We start from the raw sequence: 19,332 nt of genomic DNA, 5'->3' as shown, positions 1-19,332 counted from the left end.
TTTTTATTATACATGTTATTTATTCTTCTTCTTTTTTTTTTTTAATTATTAACAATGCTTAAAAATAAATTAAAAAACACTATTAAAAATTTATAAAAAAAAAAAAACTTCCACCCTCCGCTTGCGGGGCTTTTGAATGCCCAAGCAACCGGTGGTCAGGGCTCCAGAGTGAGGAACCTCCTCACAATATGTCATACATGTTATCCTTAGTATTATAAGATGAGATTATTAAGTTATAGTTACATAAGCTACCTACCTAATGTAAAATCAATAATTGGCATGCCATCGATTCCAAAGGTTGTGTTCGCGGTCTAAAGAGGCAAGTTGAATTAAAAACTGGTCCTATACTAGTGTGAACACAATCGCCTCTAGCTAGAGGCGATTTTATTAGCAATAATTAATAATGTACGAATTGCTAGTTGTCACTGTCTAAAGTACAGATGTTTTGGCATAACATTACCTCCTGATATTGTAATTAGCGACTTGGTGGCAAATAAGTGTTATATTGTTTCCATTTACACGTTAAACGTGTTTTTTTTGTTTAATTATCTGTAAAAACTCCAGCAAGCAGTACAAGCCTTTAAATTAAAGTTTTTCATCTGTTACCGGTTGTTTCAATTAATTAAGTTGAATGTAATTCTTTATGTTAGTTGTGTCTTGCAAATTGCATTAAGTTTGTGTACTTTTTGAAGAGAAAAATTATTTGCTTACTATTTAAATGGTAAGCAAATAATTTTTCTTCGTTCGGTTCGGTTCGGTTCGACGTCATCACTTATTGCTTGGTTTGATTGCAGTCTTGGACTAACTTATGGAGGAATTATAAAAAAACTTAATCGGTATTTTTATAATATCTATCTATATCTCTATCTACCTGGATCTACTAAACTAGTACTCCATACTTCTCTTCATCGCGCTATAGGTATTGTAGCGGACTTACTATTTTAAAATAACATGACTTTGACGTTTTTAACAGAAGGACTATAATTAAAATAAAAAAAATAACATCAACAATACACACATCGCCATCTAGCCCCAAAGTAAGCGTAGCTTGTGTTATTAGTACTAAAATGACTTATGGATATTTTTATGAATAATATACATGAATGAAGTGGTGATAGCGAATTGGGCAGGAGCTCAACTTCTCTTTCGGGGGGCCGAATTCGAATCCCAGCACGCACCTCTAACTTTTCTAATTTATGTGCATTTTAAGTAATTAAAATATCACTTGCGTCAACGGTAAAGGAAAACATCGTGAGGAAACCTGCATGCCTGAGAGTTCTACATAATGTACTCAAAGGTGTATGGAGTTGACCAATCCGCATTACTGGGTCAGCGTGGTGGACCTTAACCCGTGCTCTGTAGTGGGTCGGTAATGGGTTGATGGGAATGATGATACATAAATACTTATAATATACTGATAAACACCCAGACACTGAAAAACATTGATGTTCACCACACAAACATTTTCCAATTGGCATAAACATAGGCATCTAGCCCCAAAGCAAGCATTGCTTTGTTATGGGTACTAAGATGACTGATGAATATTTTTATGAATAATATACATAAATACTTAGAATGTACATATAAACACACAGACACTGCAAAACATTCATGCTCATCACACAATCATTTTCCAGTAGTGGGAATGAAACCCACGGCCTTGAACTCAGATAGCAGGGTCGCGCTGCCCAGTAAAAATAATTTTGATATAAAACGTCAACAATATCAATATAATAAGTCGTATTGTGGAGCGCACAGAATTCCGAACAGTGGGGCGGTATGTTATTGTCGTAACGGATGGGGTTGAAATAAAAAGCAACAGTTTTCATGGTCAGTAATATTTGTTTTTCCTCTTCTTGTAGACCACGGGGTCCAGATGCCAGGTCTGGTTCCCGCCGCACGAGATGAGGGTGTAGCAGCCTCCATACACGATGGGCGGATCGGTGTCGGGCACGCATATGTTGTCCTGGCAGAAGGTCGCCGTACCTATGGAAGATCGTAGAAATTAGATACATATTTTTTTTATTTTGATGTGAAGCATCTATAGGAGAGGCGATCAATTTGATATTTTAAGATGATGTATGAATTTTTATGATATTAAATGAGTATTTCATTTTTATAATACTGATATTCGATTTACTACACGTGTAAAACTGAAACTGTACTATAGTTAGCCGAGAAAATTGTGTAGAAGAAGATGATATGTAGAAGATTTGTTGCCAGAGGCGTATAGGCTTGGAGTCTCTTTTATTTATTTATTTATTTAACTCTTTATTTGTACACCAAAATGAAGTTAGGAAAAAAAAAACAATAGAAATACAAAGACAGAAGTAGAATACAAAAGGCGGCCTTATCGATTAGTAGCGATCTCTGCCAGGCAACCTTTGGATTAGGACAAGATGAGCGAAAGCGGACAGGTGGTGTAAAATTATTATAAACCTACATTCAAATAGCTAAATACAAATACATAAGTTTCAAGCGATTTTGCCTCATGTACATTTGAGTTTATAGAACTTCGTCTTGTGAAAAGGCATGTAAAGTGTCAGCATACGACATGATCTTAAAGCAGCAGGAAATTCAGATACGTGGTCATACTTGCGTAGGCCAAATATTAACCGAATAGCAAGATTTTGGAGACGCTCAAGTTTGTTTAGCTGGTCCTCAGTCAAATTAAGATACCTTGCGTCCGCATAGTCAAAGTAGATAGAAGGAGGGAATGTGCCAACATAACTTTAGTCGGGATTGGTAGAATAGATCTTAGGCGTCGCAGAGAGCCCATGGTCGCAAACATACGTCTACTTATTTCTTTTATATGTGTGGACCAAGACAAATCCTGATCTAAATATATATGCCATATAATATAATATAAGCCAAGGTCTTAAACGGTAGCACAAAAAGGTATACCCGTTTAGGACATAAGTTACGCCCATCAACTTTCTAAATCATTGCAGGGCTCTTTGACCGTATTTCGCACTAAAGTACTACACAGTACATACTACAAGAACTCGGTAACAACTTAAAATATTTTAAAGGTCGAGATTATTTAATCTAACCAGTTGCAGTCTTCTAAACTAGCAAACAAAATAAAAATCCGCCTTATTATTTGTATAAAGAGATACATAACTCACCAACATAGCCTGTAGGACGTGCTTGTCTTCTGTTCTTCACGTAGTCGACTACAGCCTTAGACAAAGCGTAGAAGTGTTTACTGGCTTTGTACCGCATTTTCGCGAGAGCCGCATCGCAATCACTTTTGTCGGCACGGCAGTGGTAGGCCAAATTACGAGTGTTCGCTTTAATCATTTCTTCTCTTAGGACCTTGTATTTGGTATCCGTTTGGAGCATTTGTGCGAAGCGTACATTAACTGGAAGAACAGTGTTATTTTGAAATTTTTTATTAATACTCGTAGCTTAGAGATTGGTGCCAAAATTCTGTTGGCAAAACACATTTAATACATCGAGGTAACTCTCATCAACATCATGATAAACCGATTGCCGGTCCACTACAGTGCACGGATCTCCTCTCAGATTGAGGAGAATTTTATGGAGAATTTTCAGACATGCAGGTTCCCTCACGATGTTTTCCTTCACCGTTAATGCAAGTCACATTTTAAAATTCTTAAATAAAAAAAACGCACTATAGTGCCTAGGTTCGAACTCGGTCTCCCCGAAAGGAAAACTGAAGCTCTGACCCCTAGGCTATCACTGCTACCGCGAGGTTACTGTCATCGTCATCTTCATCGTCACATCAACCCCTTACCAGACCATTACAAGTCCCATTGGTCTCCGACCAAAAGGAGAAGGGTTAAGGCCGCCCACCACACTGGCCCAGTGCGGATTGGTGGAATCCTAACGCCTTTGAGAACATTATGGAGAACTCTAGGCATGCAGGTTTAACCCTGATGTTTTTCTTCACCGTTGAAGCAAGTGATATTTTGATTACTTAACTAAAAGTAAGGTTACTATACCATAGATGAATTTATTAAGGACAAGTTCGCTGCGATTTCATCGGCAAATAGAAATATGATTATAATTTGTAAAATGGTGTTAAAAAAAAAGAGCAACCGCTGACTTATGTGTTTTTTTTTAAATTAGTAACTTTGTGTACCTGTTACGATTTATAATGTAACATCTTTTACTTTAACTAATATATATCTATATTCAATTCCGAATCGGTGATAGAGTTATTACAAACATACATACTTGCCTGCCTGAAATAAATAAATTCTAAATTTTGTTTTCAAAATTCTATAAAACAAACAAAATTGACAGGTGCTAAAATGGTACTATCTATTCTATACCGGTCTGTCAATTTAGTTTAGAGATTTTTGCACAATAAAATCAGCAATATATTAAATACATTCAGAGTGTTAGTAGACCGATCATATACATTTCGGATGAACAGCTTTCGTATTCTTAAGCTCTGTTATTTACACACAAATGACGTCAACGCTTTGTATCAACAACTTATATCAGCAACATATTCCAGCACTTACACCCAGCTCCCACAAGATACGCCTCACTATATGATGCATTATGTAAAATATATAGTACAAAATTGCCCAAAGCAACTCTCCACATATCTGGTATCGCACAAACTGGATAATGGCTACGTGGTATAAACCAATTAACTGAGAAGATTGTTAAAACTGAACTTTTAAGGAGCAATTAGTTGGCGATAAAGTAAAGTCAGATATTGACAAACTCCATGGCGTAGGTGTGAGAGCTGCGAATTTCAGTGCGATGACCTAGGTTCGAATCCTGGCGCGTCAAAGTCGCATGCGGCCGCGATCCTTTGGTGCCCCAACTTGGGCGCAGGCGGCTCTGCTGGGTTTTAGTGGGTCTTCTGGCTGATTCTTCACTAGCGAGCGAGTCCCACATACCCTTCTGGAGGCTGCACAGTTCTGGCTGCGCAGCCTCGAGCAGGCATGCCTAAACACATTTCCAAGCGTCAAAAAAAAAAGGGAATTTCTAATTTTCTTATTAGTTATTTAGTCAGGCCCGCAGGATGATTGCGTAACTCACAGCAGGCTTGGACCGGCGTAAATCTCGCGCTCATTGCTTAAGTCACTTTTGCATACAAAAAAAAAACAAAAGTGACGTTTGCCAGCATAGATTGCACGCCTGTCGCAAGCCTGTCGTGAGATACTTAATCACCCTGCCGAACTCTCCTATTAATAAACGTGGCATAATGTTGGAATAGTTATTCAGTGCTTGCTTGCTTGTTACAATTCAACTGACAGCACTTTTACTTTTTATTATCAAAAATAATTGTAGGACGTGCAAGGAGCACGTCCTACAGGCCGCCCTGTGACCATAAGCCTGAGGCGTATTGAGGACTCTTGTGCCTATAACTACACCGGCAACCACGCTTTTCAGATCAAAAACACAGCATTGGAACAATGCTGCTTGGCGGCAGAAATAAGCACCGCGATAGTACTTCACCGGACGAGCTCTGTCACAAAAAAAATTGGTTGTCTGTAAAGTCGGCTTACTGACGATAGTTGAACGTGACAACGTCGTAAGAAAATACTGATGGAATGGTTGCATTTTACAAAAGAAAATTTTAATTTTATTTGTTTGATAGATATAATCGTTGCTATAAACAATTGACACCACATTCACTTTTCACTGCACTTCATCCTTGCCGAAAACATGTAAATAAATGTATTATTGTATAGAAGCTGTCCACGCATCGCTCACTCAAGTAGGAGAGAGACAGATGTCGAACGCGGAGGCCGACTGTGCCTCTTTGTCGCTCGTTCCGCGCTCTCGCTTGCACTTCAAGCCTTGAATGGAACGCCTCAGAGCGAGCGAGTAACGCCGCATGCGTCTTGTTTTTTCGTGCGTGCAGCCGGCTCCATCGAAGTATAAGACATTGTCACGTCAAAAGCTTTACCCCTAAACCCCTAAACCGCCCTGTGTCCATCAACCTGAGGCGTTGGTGTTAAGCCCGTTGTACCTGTAATACAACACAGCAACACAGAAAACACAGCATTGCAACAATGCTGCAGAAATAAGCATATTTCTATGGACGAGCTCTGTCTCAAAAATCTTTACTACTACGAAAACATCTTACCATCTATATTCTCTTAAGAGATCGAACGCGTTGGCCTGCAGTAAGTTTTCCTTACATATCTAGGTATTGTTAGTGAAATGATTACAAACATAGACAGTTTCGTTCATGCTACAGTACTTACAATGGTCAACCTAAATACTAGCTTTTATCGTCATTCCGCATGTTAACATTTAGCCAAGACAATGCGGTGAAGGTGATTCCGATAGCAATTAACAATAGCAACCATTTGCGGTCGGTTCGCACTTCAAACAAAGACATTCCTTAATTAGCTCATGACGGGACGAGAGATAGCACCGAATTATAAACCAACACGATCAAGCGAAACGTTGTCACTAACTATGGATCTCATACAAAAGCTCAAGGCCATTCAGCGGGCGATGCAGAGAGCTTTGTTTTGAGTATCTCTACGAGATCAAATCGGGAATGAGCATCCATGAGCATCTATCCGTAGAAGAACCAGAGTTACCGACTTTGAGTAGCTCAAAGAGCCGGGGAGATAAAGTGGCAGTGTGCGGGGCAAATAGCTCGGAGAACCGATGGAAGTTAGGGTCCCAAGGGGCTGGAATGGTGACCCCGCTTGGTAAGCGCAGCGTTTGTCGACTCTCAACAAGGTGGACAGACGACATCAAACGCGTCGCAGGGAACCCTTGGACAGAAACAAAACCGTGTAATTTGGAACTACTAACAAAATATCCATGTCCAACAGTGAACGTCTATCGGTTGATATGATGATTATGGATAACTTACTCATAAACTATATCTACTATGTATGATAGTCTTGATTGATAATAAGCTGATTCCTTGCCTTAAACTGACGACTGAAAATTACATGTGTACTTCTCATGTTTTTTTCGACACAACTTCCGTTAAAGAAGATTAATAAAGAATTCCGAGGTTTTAATTATAGACCAGTACTTTTTTATGGCAGGCCAACCTGACGCTAAGGGCAGATGTAGATTTTAGAGCAACACTATACAGCCCACAGGGCATGTGGAACGTGTCGCCCGGTGTACCTGAGGCGTAGGTATGGGTAAGTATAGGTAGCCTTAGGGTAGCCTTATCATCTCTTCAACCGATTAACGTTCACTGCCAGATATAGGTCTTTTGTAGGGAGTTTCAAATTCCACGGTTCTAGGCCGCTTGTATTTAGAAGCTTCCAGCGACTGTCAAGCCTCATGTGCCTGTAACTACACAGGCAATCACGCCCTTCAGACCGGAACACAGCACTGCAACAATGTTGCTTTGCGGCAGAAATAAGCATGGCCGTAGTACTTACCCGCACGAGCGCTGTCAGAAAAAGATCTACTATGTTTTACTGATATATTTTAGGATTGGTTACACTTTTGCAATTTTAATTGGTGATAAACACGCGCAGCTTATGAATTATTGCTAAATATAACACTATGTTGGGTATAATTCTTTGAGCGTGCGTTATAGCGTCCACCTTTAGCCGTTGGGATTAATATTGACAAGTGGCTGACAGGAAAATCGGTGCGGTTAACCGATTTAACATCGCATGCGGGTACTTTGATCTAAGCGCATTAACTATTTGTCAAGCCTGGATATATTATGTTCAATGAAAACTATGATAATGACTTAATTTGAAATCCAAGATAAATTATGTTTTTATGACTACGAGGCACAGATAAGAAAATATTATATATTTTACTAGCGGATACCAGCTGCTTCGTTGGTTTAGAATTTTTCATATCACGTGACATTGAGAATTTTTCCGGGCGGGAAAATAAATTATATAACAATACTCGACTCCAAAAAGCAAGCTAAAGCATATAAAAGTAAAAATAAAAGAAGAATTTTAGATTTGTTTCTCGAACAAACGGTTAGTCACTCCATACCATTTAGCAGTTGAAAGTAATTATTTTACTTCTAATGTTCTAAACTACTACTACTATATGGCTGCGAAACTTTGAAGTACTCTGCCAAACTGGTCAATAAGTTGCAAGTCTACATTAACAAGTGCCTGCGTAACAGTTTTATTATCTTTTGGCTTGAAACAATTTCCAATTCAGATCTCTGGGCCCTTGCTAATTTGAACCCTATCCTTGATTAAATACAGTGTAGAAAATGGAACTGGATAGGTCACGTTTTACGCCGCCGAACATCCGGTGTCCAACAAGAAGAATTTTAATGGCAGCCTGGAAGAGGCAATCGAAGACGTGGAAGGCCAAAGGCAACATGGAAGTGGTCTCTGGGAGCGGAAGTATAGGCTTCAAACTTATCTTGGTTACTTAACACGATTAAGTCTGCAGCTCGGGATAGGTCTGGATGGAAAAAGTAGTCAGCCCTATGCACCACCAGCTGTTGGAGGACTCAAAGAAGAAGAAGAAGAATGTTCTAAAAGTTTACCATAAAATGAGAAAAAGTTTTTACTATTTCTGGACTCAATGCATTGCATACAAAAACGACTGAATGAGGATTCTGTATGCCCTTAATTCTGTTCTCTTACCCCTAAGGATAGGACTCTACGCCCAGGGGAATGGCAAAGGCCAAATTAGTTGTTAGTTGTTACTAAACCATAAAAGCCAGTTTAGAAATCCGTATATCCTTAAAGTGGTATCGTGTGCACTAATTGTGCGACAAAATAATACATCAACGGCTTATCGTGGCAATGTCGGATATAGTGGCGCCAATTACAAACAACCGACCATTCCCAGCGTATTGTGCCTGCTACCATATTGACAACCACTTTATAAGGTTACATTGCGGTTATCATTTTAGGTTTGCAAAATTTATAACTCGGGGCGGAACGGTGTATTTAATATCGTCTCTATAATGTTGTTGCATATTTTGCAGGTTCTAAATTTTGATTTTAAAACGCAGAACAAATTTTCAGTACCTGTGGGATTCTAACAAGCACCCACTGTCGCAGTAATAGCGTCCCTACCGATTTTGAAATTCCCCAAAATCCACATCTTTGTTCCAAACACCACCTAAGAGGAATCTACTTTCAAAGGCGTTTCAGTTAAACTCTTAAAACCAAAGATGATTTATTGCTATTTTTCTTTCTTTCACTGAAGTATTTGTCACTTGGAGGAAATATTTAATTTTAAGATCCCAATTAAACTTTTAGAACCAGAGGGATTCAAATCTGCATTTTTTCGAGTAAAGCAGTCTGCTTGGCCAACAATTAACAGTCCTCATACGTCATAGCAACTATAAAAATTTCAGCTTAATTTTGAAAAAAAAAAATTAAGCTGAAGCTAAAAAATAAATGATTTAATTTATTAATGCTCACCTGCGACCGTAGAATAACCGGTTTAAGTTGTGCGTTGTCACTCAGTGAGTGTTGGAGCTTAAGTGGAAGATATATTACGTACTTTCAAGTATAAATTACGACTAATTCATTATTTATATTACAAAATGGTTTGCTAATAAATTGCAGTGCCTCGTGCCTCTCTAATGGGGTGAGACGGTTATCGACGCCATTGTTGCGGCTATTGGACGATGTAGGGATTAGGGGCATCTTATAACAGCATTGTTTCGGTCGACCACGTTCGAGATTAGACGAGATGCAGTGGCGGAATGGAACACGCTCGATGTGGATAAATAAGAGTACTTTGAGTAAATAAGTCGATAATTTATATTAACTTAAACCTACATCATTTAATCAATTGATATACGAGTATGTACAGGTAGCGTTTGTGACCCGAGCAGAAATATTTTGTGAGTAAGTAAACTACACTTTTATAATCCCGATGATAACGCACTATCCATTGATATAAAAAAAATCTGCGATCAATAATTTTCCACCAATATAACCAATATATTGTGACAAAGGTTTAACAAATTGAATTCTTGACATTTATTTTAATTACATGGGAATGAAAAATGAGTTTCAGTTATTAATTACAATGAAATTATTTTTAAATAAAATCTAGTACTACGACAATGCACACATCGTCATCGAGCCCCAAAGTAAGCGTAGCTTGTGTTATGGGTACTAAGATGACTGATGAATAATTTTATAAATAAAATACATCAATACTTATAAAATACAGTGAAACACCCAGACACTGAAAATATTCATGTTCAGCACAGAAACACTTTCCAGTTGTGGGAATCGAACCCACGGCCTTGGTCTCAGAAAGTAGAGTCGCTGCCCACTGCGCCAATTGGTCTCATTGTTATACTAAACTTTAAATTACGATTGTCGTATCCCTAGCAGAAATAGTTAGCGGAGTAACAACATAAAATATGCATGAATTTATATAATATGATTTTAATGAATATCGCTACTGCATTCTGTTGACATTCTGAGCTCTAATCCAGGCAGGGCTCCGTAGGATACATATCGCACCGCTTTAATATCCACGTACCAATTTGAATGGCTTATATCGATAGCAATCAGCACTTGGACGTTTATATTTGATTTATGGAGATTTATGTTCAGGAGCCTCGCCCTATGACTCCAATCGATATAGTTTGACTAACAGATAACGTTCTCTACGTAACAAATTGGCAATCTCTTACCCATATATTATAAATTACAATTTTATGAGCTATGGTTCAGAGATTCGAAGTCCAACACATTTTAATTATCTATGTATTTCATATAAATTGAGGATGTTATTTGTTATCTATTTATATAGGTATTTATGTTATATATTTTATTTGTATTTATATGTAATATATTTATATATATATATTATAGTTATTTTTATATATATATACTACCTCTTTTCTATGTTTTTTCCTTTTACGCCATTGGTTGCCTGGAAGAAATCGCTATGTAGCGATAAGGCCACCAAATTGTACTCTCTTGTGATATGTATTTATATCTCTATAACTACTTTTTTTCCTTGGTGTATAAAAGTGTATTCATTCATTCATTCATTCAACACAGCTGTTTGAATGTGGTGCATTCTATTTACCAACTTCGGCCAAGATCGTAAGTACCAGTAATTTTGTACACTTTAGTTGTCACCGAATTAGATGTTGTCAGGTAGCGACATCCAAGTTGTTTCAGTTGGACCAGTTTTTGGGTTTCTAGATTCAAGATTTTCTTTAACATAAAATGACTATGACTATGGGGGGGGGGGGGGGGTCAAGAATCTCCGGACATGAGCATAGATAGTACAATTTATAGATTCTTGATACTTCGGCAGGTGTACTTAGCAGAAAACAACGCAATAAAATTGTCTTCGTTTCTTACTATATAAATGAATTTTTGGAATTCCTGTTCATGGAAAGCCAGTTAAATCGACGGTATCGGTCGCTTTTATATCATCATATCAAATCGAACCAAAAAATCATTTTTCAACTATTAATAATAATTAATAACTAATGAAAAGCCTGAAGCAAATAAGAATTCTTCATACATTTTTTTTTCTCTTTTTTATTTATAATGTTACTATGAAACTTATAAATCAACTAATTATTGTGAAGGTCAGGCCCGCGTGGAATTTTGCCAAGAACGCTGGCTGCATATCTGCGCTGAACAGCCAAGCTGATTCTTTGGTCAAAAAATTAACTAGCTCCTCTGTTACCACATTAGTTTTTTGTTGCCAATTTAACCAGAATTTTAAAAACACGTCTTGGTTAGTCCCACATTTCTCCGTTCTGCCCAAAGGTCGGTAAAGTAGAATAAAAGAAAAAAACGAGTGTTGAGCAGCGTACACCCTCCAATTCACTCCTATTCCGTTTAACGGGCATTATTAATTTGTGTAGATTTTATTGTTAATAATTTATCATTTTTAAATCGTGCTTGAATCGACGCTTAAATTTTGAGACTGATAATAACTTTGTAGCTGCGATTTTAACTCTATTGCAGTTTTCTGACCATATCTGTTTGTTCTGTTTAGTTGCAGATGCAATAGCAAAACCATTGTTAACTCGATCCCCTTTGTTGCTTTTATGGTTAATAAGCTTTCACAATCAGTAAAGTTCTGTAAATTAGTATTAATACGGTGTGTTTAAGAAGTTGCCAAGTCATGCTAAGTACAAATTACATTGGAATAAGCGAGATTATATTATGTGTGGAATACGGAACCTCGATGGTCGAGTGATTAACAGTTTCGACAAATAAAACATAATTATTTCGGTATGTTAGGAAAAAGTTTAGTGACTGCGAGCGACCCAGTGCTGCTGTGGCATCCATCACTGTTCTGATAAAAGTTAATATTTTTTTTGGCTTTTGCAGTAAGTGCAGCTTGTTGAGATGTTTTCCGGAAACTCGTTTATATATTTATAGCTACAACTCTTAAAAACTAAACAAAAAATGAAAAAACATATAAATCTAATATTGTAGATCCACTTAAAGACTGTCACAACTTGCGAATACAAAACTATGTTGTCAGTTAGGAGAAAAAACGATTAACAGAGACATGAGAGTACTTATAAGCTGTAAGATCCATCAGGCATAAACGTCACAGACATAAACTTGACGAATCTAGCACCGCGAACAAAAACATACATTTAGAATATATAGCTTAATTTATAGCTTACTTTACTAGCATATTTATAGTTTTACTTAAAAGCCTAAAAAAACTGCATTCAAATCAAAACTAGGAAAGTGTACAGTAAGAATAATTATATTAAAAACCAGATCTGCCGTCCTAAAGCTAAAGTGTCGTTAACTACAAAAACCAAGTTTCGCAATATGATAAAAAACCGCGAAAATGTAAAGAACTTGAAACTATGAAAATGTAGATCTAACAGAGTACTTTCGAATTTATTTGGAATAAATTTTGTATTTGGAAGTCTCTAGAGTAAATAATAATAATTGAAAGCAGAAGATTTTTGCCTTTTTAGTCTAGGATTTTTTCTGATAACGGCTTGTATGTACATGATGCAAATATCGTTGGGTTACCCTTTAAGACGTTATTGGCTTAGATTGCATTGAATTTTAAATGATTCGTTGACTGTTGTTTTTTGGGGAGTATTGCCAAACTAAATGTTAAAATAATTATAAATATACTACGACAATATTTATAACGAGGGGTCCGGTTTTGAATATGCAGCCAATTTTATTTGTAATGACCTTTCTTTTATATTTCTCTTTGTAGATTTGTAGTGTTTCCCTACTGGTTCTTAATTCGCCCACAGATGGCGCAATAACCTTATTTTGATCAATAAAGAAAAAAAAACCTATAATCCGGCCGAAAGTGTTAAGTGAAATAGTGATTGTTTGTTTGTGTTTTGTTATTCATAATTGCGATGTACAGTAAAAGTGTATTAATAAGTGATACATTAACGTTATGTCAAAATAGCAAGATTGATAGGCGGGTAAATATTATGGACACTCCTCGAGAGCGGTTAAAGCATAATATCTCAATCTCGTCTCATATCGGAATGTGTCGTACCGCATCGCTTAACCCGCAGGTTGCGGCCGACAACATCGCTACATTTAAATTTCCCAGCGGCTGAATGTAAACAGCTGATATCTGATTAAGGATGGAGGTCGATATTGGTGTTGTAGTGCTACTAACGGTACTCGATTCAACCCAATATCATTATTATAAACCCAGTGGCCAACGTGGTGGATTACGATTTCCGGCATTAACCCCTTCTCAATAAGTTCAATTCAATAAGTTGATATTATGAAGCTAGTAAATACGTATGATGTACGCACAGGTCTCCTTTCAGAATAACAACGGGTTAGCCTGTAGTTCACAACGCTGTTCAAATGCGGATCTTTAGAATTCACATGGCTTTGAAAATTTAATGGAGAAACCTCAGGGGTGCTAGTTGTCTGGTAAAGGAAAACATCGTGAGGAATCCTTCATCCCTACCAATACCTTTAGACTAGAACACAGCAATGTTTCTTGGCAGGAGAAATAAGCTAGAGTTCTGTCAGACTTTACTACTTACTGAAGGGCCTCTTAAAATAGGTAACGAAAATATATATATGAAAATGTTAGTCGAGGAAACATAGTAACAACTTCTGGAGCAACCTGCACTATCTCATCTGCCCGCGGGCCGCATTTGTTTATTCAACCGCATTATTTTGCAAATATACTATTTATAGACGATTGTCTATGCATCTCAGCTAAGGGCATAAGCAAACAAAATATGTCCTTTAATAATTTTTTGGGTCTTCGATACTTAACCATCGATTTTTCTGCATCATGATTATCCTCAAACTTACCGAACAGGTCAGGTCAGGTCAGGGGACATGAAATCCGTTGCCCCCAGAGAAGGGTCCACCTTAACGGACGCCCCTGGCTGGGTCGCGGATTGGTTCGAAAGTCTTTCCGTGGCACAGCAACCAGGCGATGAGTTGGAACACCGTACACATTGCACCTCCCCGGATGCATTGGTATCCAATGAGGGTTCAACATGTAAAAAAAGATCAGTTCAGGATATAATGGTTAAAAGCTTAGGTCCCACACGTTGCTGTAGCTTTCTTACCGTATTATTATCACATGTTTGATGTTAGTAATGGCTTAACGTAGAAAGGAAAGAAATAAGTATTCCTAACATCAGGATACAGACGATTTCGTGACTTTTGTGAGATGATGATAATAGGAAAATAGAATCAGGATAAGTTTGCTGGCACGTTTGGAACCCTCGTAGTAGGTTTTAAGTTACCAAATGTAGTTTTTTGTTGAAGTCATAATTGAAGGACTAAGAGCTATGTTATGGAAAGTGGAAAACCATCTCATATAAACAGAGCGTTACTTCGAACAGAGCGCTAGGGCACGCAAGAAACAACGTCCTACAAAGTGTCGTCCTGTGTTTATCAATCTATAGCGTAGGTGGTAAGCTCAATATGCCAAAATCAGTCTCATTCTAAGGAGAGACCCATGCCCTGTAGTGGGCCGGTAATGAGTTTATAATGATGACTATGAATAATGACAATTATGGATGACTAACTGTATCACTAGCTGCCAACTTCGGTGAATAAGTCATGTTCATCTTGGAGAACACCGCGGGGTACAGCCAGTATAAATCCAATTTCGAGGAAGTTTCTTATAACAAACTATAGCTAAACTACGTGAAGTTCAGTTTCTACAAATTGCGCGGGAAACTTTTTTTCTGGGGTACAAAGTAGCTTATGTGGTGATATATCAGTTGCGGTTGAAACCGTTCCCATAACACAGTGGAGTTTTATTCTGTAGAACTTCGACATAGAGGTATCCGAGGAACTTCTGTTAGAGGTATCCCTGGAATTTCCTTAGGATAAAGAAAAAACGTTATCATATATCTCTATTCCATATTTTGCGTGAAAGAGTTACATATATTCATACTTGAAAATTCTAAAATTGAAAATTTATTTACACTGATTACACGTATATCAAGGATTACACTATAAGCACTTTTGGAACGTCAAGACGGTCTGTTTGTAGGACTTTACGACGGTATTTCTTCACAAACTTTCACGTTTATAATCAGTAGGATTAGTGGGATGTGCTCAGGGCCTAAGACTGCCGAAGCCGGTCCAGCGAGCTCGGATACAAATCTAATAGGAATTGTGGCTTATCGTGCTACCAATAGAATTGTATTTCCGCAATTAGGGGCGAAACACTTTGGCACTCCAGTGATTGATATTACTGGAATGTTCTGAATATTCTAACATATTTTAGGTACATAGGTAGTCATAGGTACTGACTTGGTATACTGGTAAGCCTATTTGACTACAGATCACGAGATGGGTACGATTTCTGATATAAATTTAAAATGTATATACAAATTCAAAATTCATTAAATTCCAATAGGCCTAAATATTATAAACGCTTTTGAAACGTCAACTCTGTCTGTTTGCAGTGAATCTAACACCGGTACGTTTCTTGCCAGCTTCTTCTACCGAGAAGAAGCTGGCAAGAAACTCACTCGATTGGTTATATCCATTTTTGTTTATATTGACTTTATAATGTTTCGTCTTCGTAATCGGCAGGATTTGAACCCGAATCAATGCTTGAATGTGCCTTTTATAGGAGGGCGATATTATTATCATCACGTCACTTAACGTGGAGCTACGAATTTCTTGACAGAAAGCTGAATACTTTGTAATTTTTTATCGACCCGGAAATCGAACCCGCATTTCGTAATATCGACGTTATACGAGATCAACGAGGCAGGCCCTTACGACTAAAATTAAGTTCAATTCTTACGTGCTTGTCGTCCTTATATAGTTGCACGGAATATTCTCCTTTTCTACATGATTACAGTCATAAAAAAGCTGAAAGTATAGCTGTGATCTGTATAGACCGCAGTTCTAGTATTTATTTACAATTAGCCTGGTTATAGTTCTTAGTAGTTTTTAATACATAGTGAGTATTAAAAAAAACTTTAACATTATTTTCTGTAGCTGTCATTTGTTGCTTGAAGACTATATTATAAGAGCGTCAAATTGTATATGCTGTGATAAGTTTAATATTTTTTAAGAGTCCTTTCTTGCTGTACGATAAAACTGTAAAATTCATAGATTTTTAGTTCCGGACATTGGCTCTAGAAGTGTATCAAGAAACGTTTATGGTCCAGTGGATGAAACTTCGGCCTCCCTTTCAAACAAACTAAGCCGAAGACTGGGATTTTATCCCCCTATGTTTTCGGAGTTATGTGTTTTTTAAGCAATAAAATATTTGCTTGCTTTATGCTTGCTTTATTTTTAAAAAAATACATCGTGAGGCTACCTGAGAGTTCTCAATAATGGTATGGTGTTTTGAGTCTACCAATCTACATTTGACTAGAGTGGTGGACTACCGCCGAAACCTTTCTCATTCTGAGAGAAGACCCGTGCCTGTATCGGAACGATAATGGCGATGGATTTTTTTAATGGACTATGATGAAATTTGTCATTGTCTTGGACTAATAAACAGAATACCTTTGTATCCTAAAAACCTACTAATATAAATAATATAAGCTATAAAGAAAATTTTTGACCTAATCACGTAGGAGCTTTCGCATTTGTAATTACCTACACGTGCATAATACAAGCGGATAAAGATGTGGGCAGGGCTAGTGTTCTATTTCTTATTTTATAATTTCTCGAATGTTTTAAGACAATCGACACAGTGGAAATCGCAGATATATCACAGATAATAAAATCAATAAAAAGGTTTACTACCGTATCGGCCGTGCACCGCACCATATTAAACACGCAGTCTAAAAGCAAACGACAATAAAGAAACACCATAAATGTTAAAGTACGGTGGTAGGGCCATAATAATAATGTAGAACAATATCTATCTGATAGAGATATCTGGGTATTCGCGCAATCTATGCTGCGTGTGTACTAGATTGTATTCAAATAGTCTAGGAGACGACACCTCTATATAAAACCTTAATGAGACAGTAAAACATACACGGTGTCGTGAGTGAAGAGCGAGGCTCATCGTCGAGAACTCTCAAATAACCAGCAACATTGTTGGAGACATGCCTCGTCTCTGATAGGAGTGTGGGATATAGAGCTTAGACCCACCAAGCTGCTGCAATGCTGGTTGGTTGAGGTAATAAATTCACAAAATTATTCATAATTCGATAAGCATTTACCTATTTGTATATTAGCTGGTTTCCGTGTTTGTTTGCGTTTGTTTGGTTATTGCAAATCTGTTTTTTTTTTCGAGCTAAAAGTATCTTTTGCCTTTTTCCAAGGATGCATTCTACCTCCTCACCAAATTTTATCTAATACAGTTCTGTGGTTTAGGAAAAAAACGGTAACAGATATACAGAATTACTTACGACGGGATATTAAAGGTAAAGCTATGGATATGGATTATTTAGACAAATTTAAAGTTCCTTTCATTATTTGGTATTATATACATAAACACGTTGCACGTCTTGCACATGACGGCACTGAGGCCGACTTGCGGAAAATGCTGTAGTAATTTTCGTAAAATTAATAATTATAACAGTATGAATGGCTGTGTATTCACATCCATTAGTAGTAGACGTTTTATTAAGTGAAGAAAAATATGAAAAGTGAAACTTATATGAATGAATGAATGAATGAATACACTTTTATTGTACACCACATAAACATATAGTAAAATTATAAATACAAATTTAACAAAAAGTACGTTCTTTTACGAACACAATTTTGTTCTATGAATCCAAATACTTTGTTGTCTTGTTTTTCACTCTGATTTGTTTTAAGGTAAAATAAATTGAACGCATTTAAATATTTTTGTAGGCACCGGCTTTCAGTCTACAAAGGTCTCGCGGATCAGGATTCCAGAGTCCCACACTAACAAGATTTGAAATGTTCACTTATTTGCATAAACATTGCAGTTCCGTTTTTTTCTCATATACGTACAACGAACATAACTGTAAATGTGTTTCAATTGTTGTTTTATGAAAAAGTAGCCTAATATGTCCGCGGCTTCGCGTTCTTGAAAATTTTTGTATCTTTTAATTTTTTCTTCTTTTTTTGTATCGCGCTTTTTGTATCTGTGATGAGATGTATGCAATATTTAATGGTGATTGGTTGAATTTAGAGGTGAAAGCGTAACAAACAAACAAAAACAAATTCGTATTTTTGATATCTTAATAAGAAGTTTCAAGATTTGTTAGGTAGTTGGATTGGGATATATACGAGTAAGTTAGCTGCGATTTGACGGCCGATTGGCGCAGTTTGCAGCGATCCTGCTTTCTGAGTCCAAGGCCGTGGGTTCGATTCCCACAAACTTTTGTGTGATGAATATGAATGTTTTTCAACGTTTATCTGTATATTATGTACTCTAAAATTTTTTTATGACTATTAATCATAAAAAAATATCAGTCATCTTAGTACCCATAACACAAGCTACACTTACTTTGGGGCAAGATGGTGATGCGTATTGTCGTATTAATTAAAAAAAAAAAAAGGTTAGGAAATTGGCAGTGTAAAAAATCACAAGTAGAAAAATCGTGTGGAGAAAAAAAAAATCGTGTCAAGTAAAAAAATCGTATAAAGCAAAATAATCTAGTCGATCAGTGTCACACCATTTTAATAGCACCCCTAATTGAGGCTGCGAGACAACGAGTAGGCTACAAAAGAACTGCCATACTGCCAACTTAGACTGCTTTGGCTGACTGAGTTGGCTTGCTGCCATCTTAGACTGCATCAGCCATCAATAGTTATTACTACACACTAGATGAGATTTCGGCAAGGGTCATAACTTCAGAGGAACAAAATAAATATAAATATCTACTTAATTAGTTATTCGAAGAAACCTGCTCCGCATTTCAAAACATCAGATCATGCGCTGCTTATGCCCTTATTAACTAATTTAAGAATCGCCTTAACCGGATGCCTAATGATTTAGCTTATTCTTTTAACTCCTATTTAATGTCAAACGACGTTAGGCGCC

At 37.0% G+C, this 19,332-nt stretch overlaps 1 protein-coding gene across 1 annotated transcript; it reads right to left on the bottom strand.

The window, feature by feature from the left end:
- Positions 1–1,822: 1,822 nt before the first annotated feature.
- On the bottom strand, positions 1,823–4,587 carry LOC120629533. The gene is made up of 3 exons (XM_039898489.1): positions 4,497–4,587; positions 3,129–3,365; positions 1,823–1,986 (listed from the first exon to the last, which is right to left on the bottom strand). The coding sequence occupies exons 1-3, from the start codon at positions 4,579–4,581 to the stop codon at positions 1,832–1,834; spliced, it is 477 nt and encodes a 158-aa protein (XP_039754423.1). The 5' UTR covers positions 4,582–4,587; the 3' UTR covers positions 1,823–1,831.
- Positions 4,588–19,332: the final 14,745 nt, after the last annotated feature.

Source organism: Pararge aegeria, chromosome 14 (assembly GCF_905163445.1).
Source record: "Pararge aegeria chromosome 14, ilParAegt1.1, whole genome shotgun sequence".
NCBI classification, from domain to species: Eukaryota; Metazoa; Arthropoda; class Insecta; order Lepidoptera; family Nymphalidae; genus Pararge; species Pararge aegeria.
Note: the sequence above shows the minus strand (reverse complement) of the source record. Positions and strands in the feature narration are given on the sequence as shown.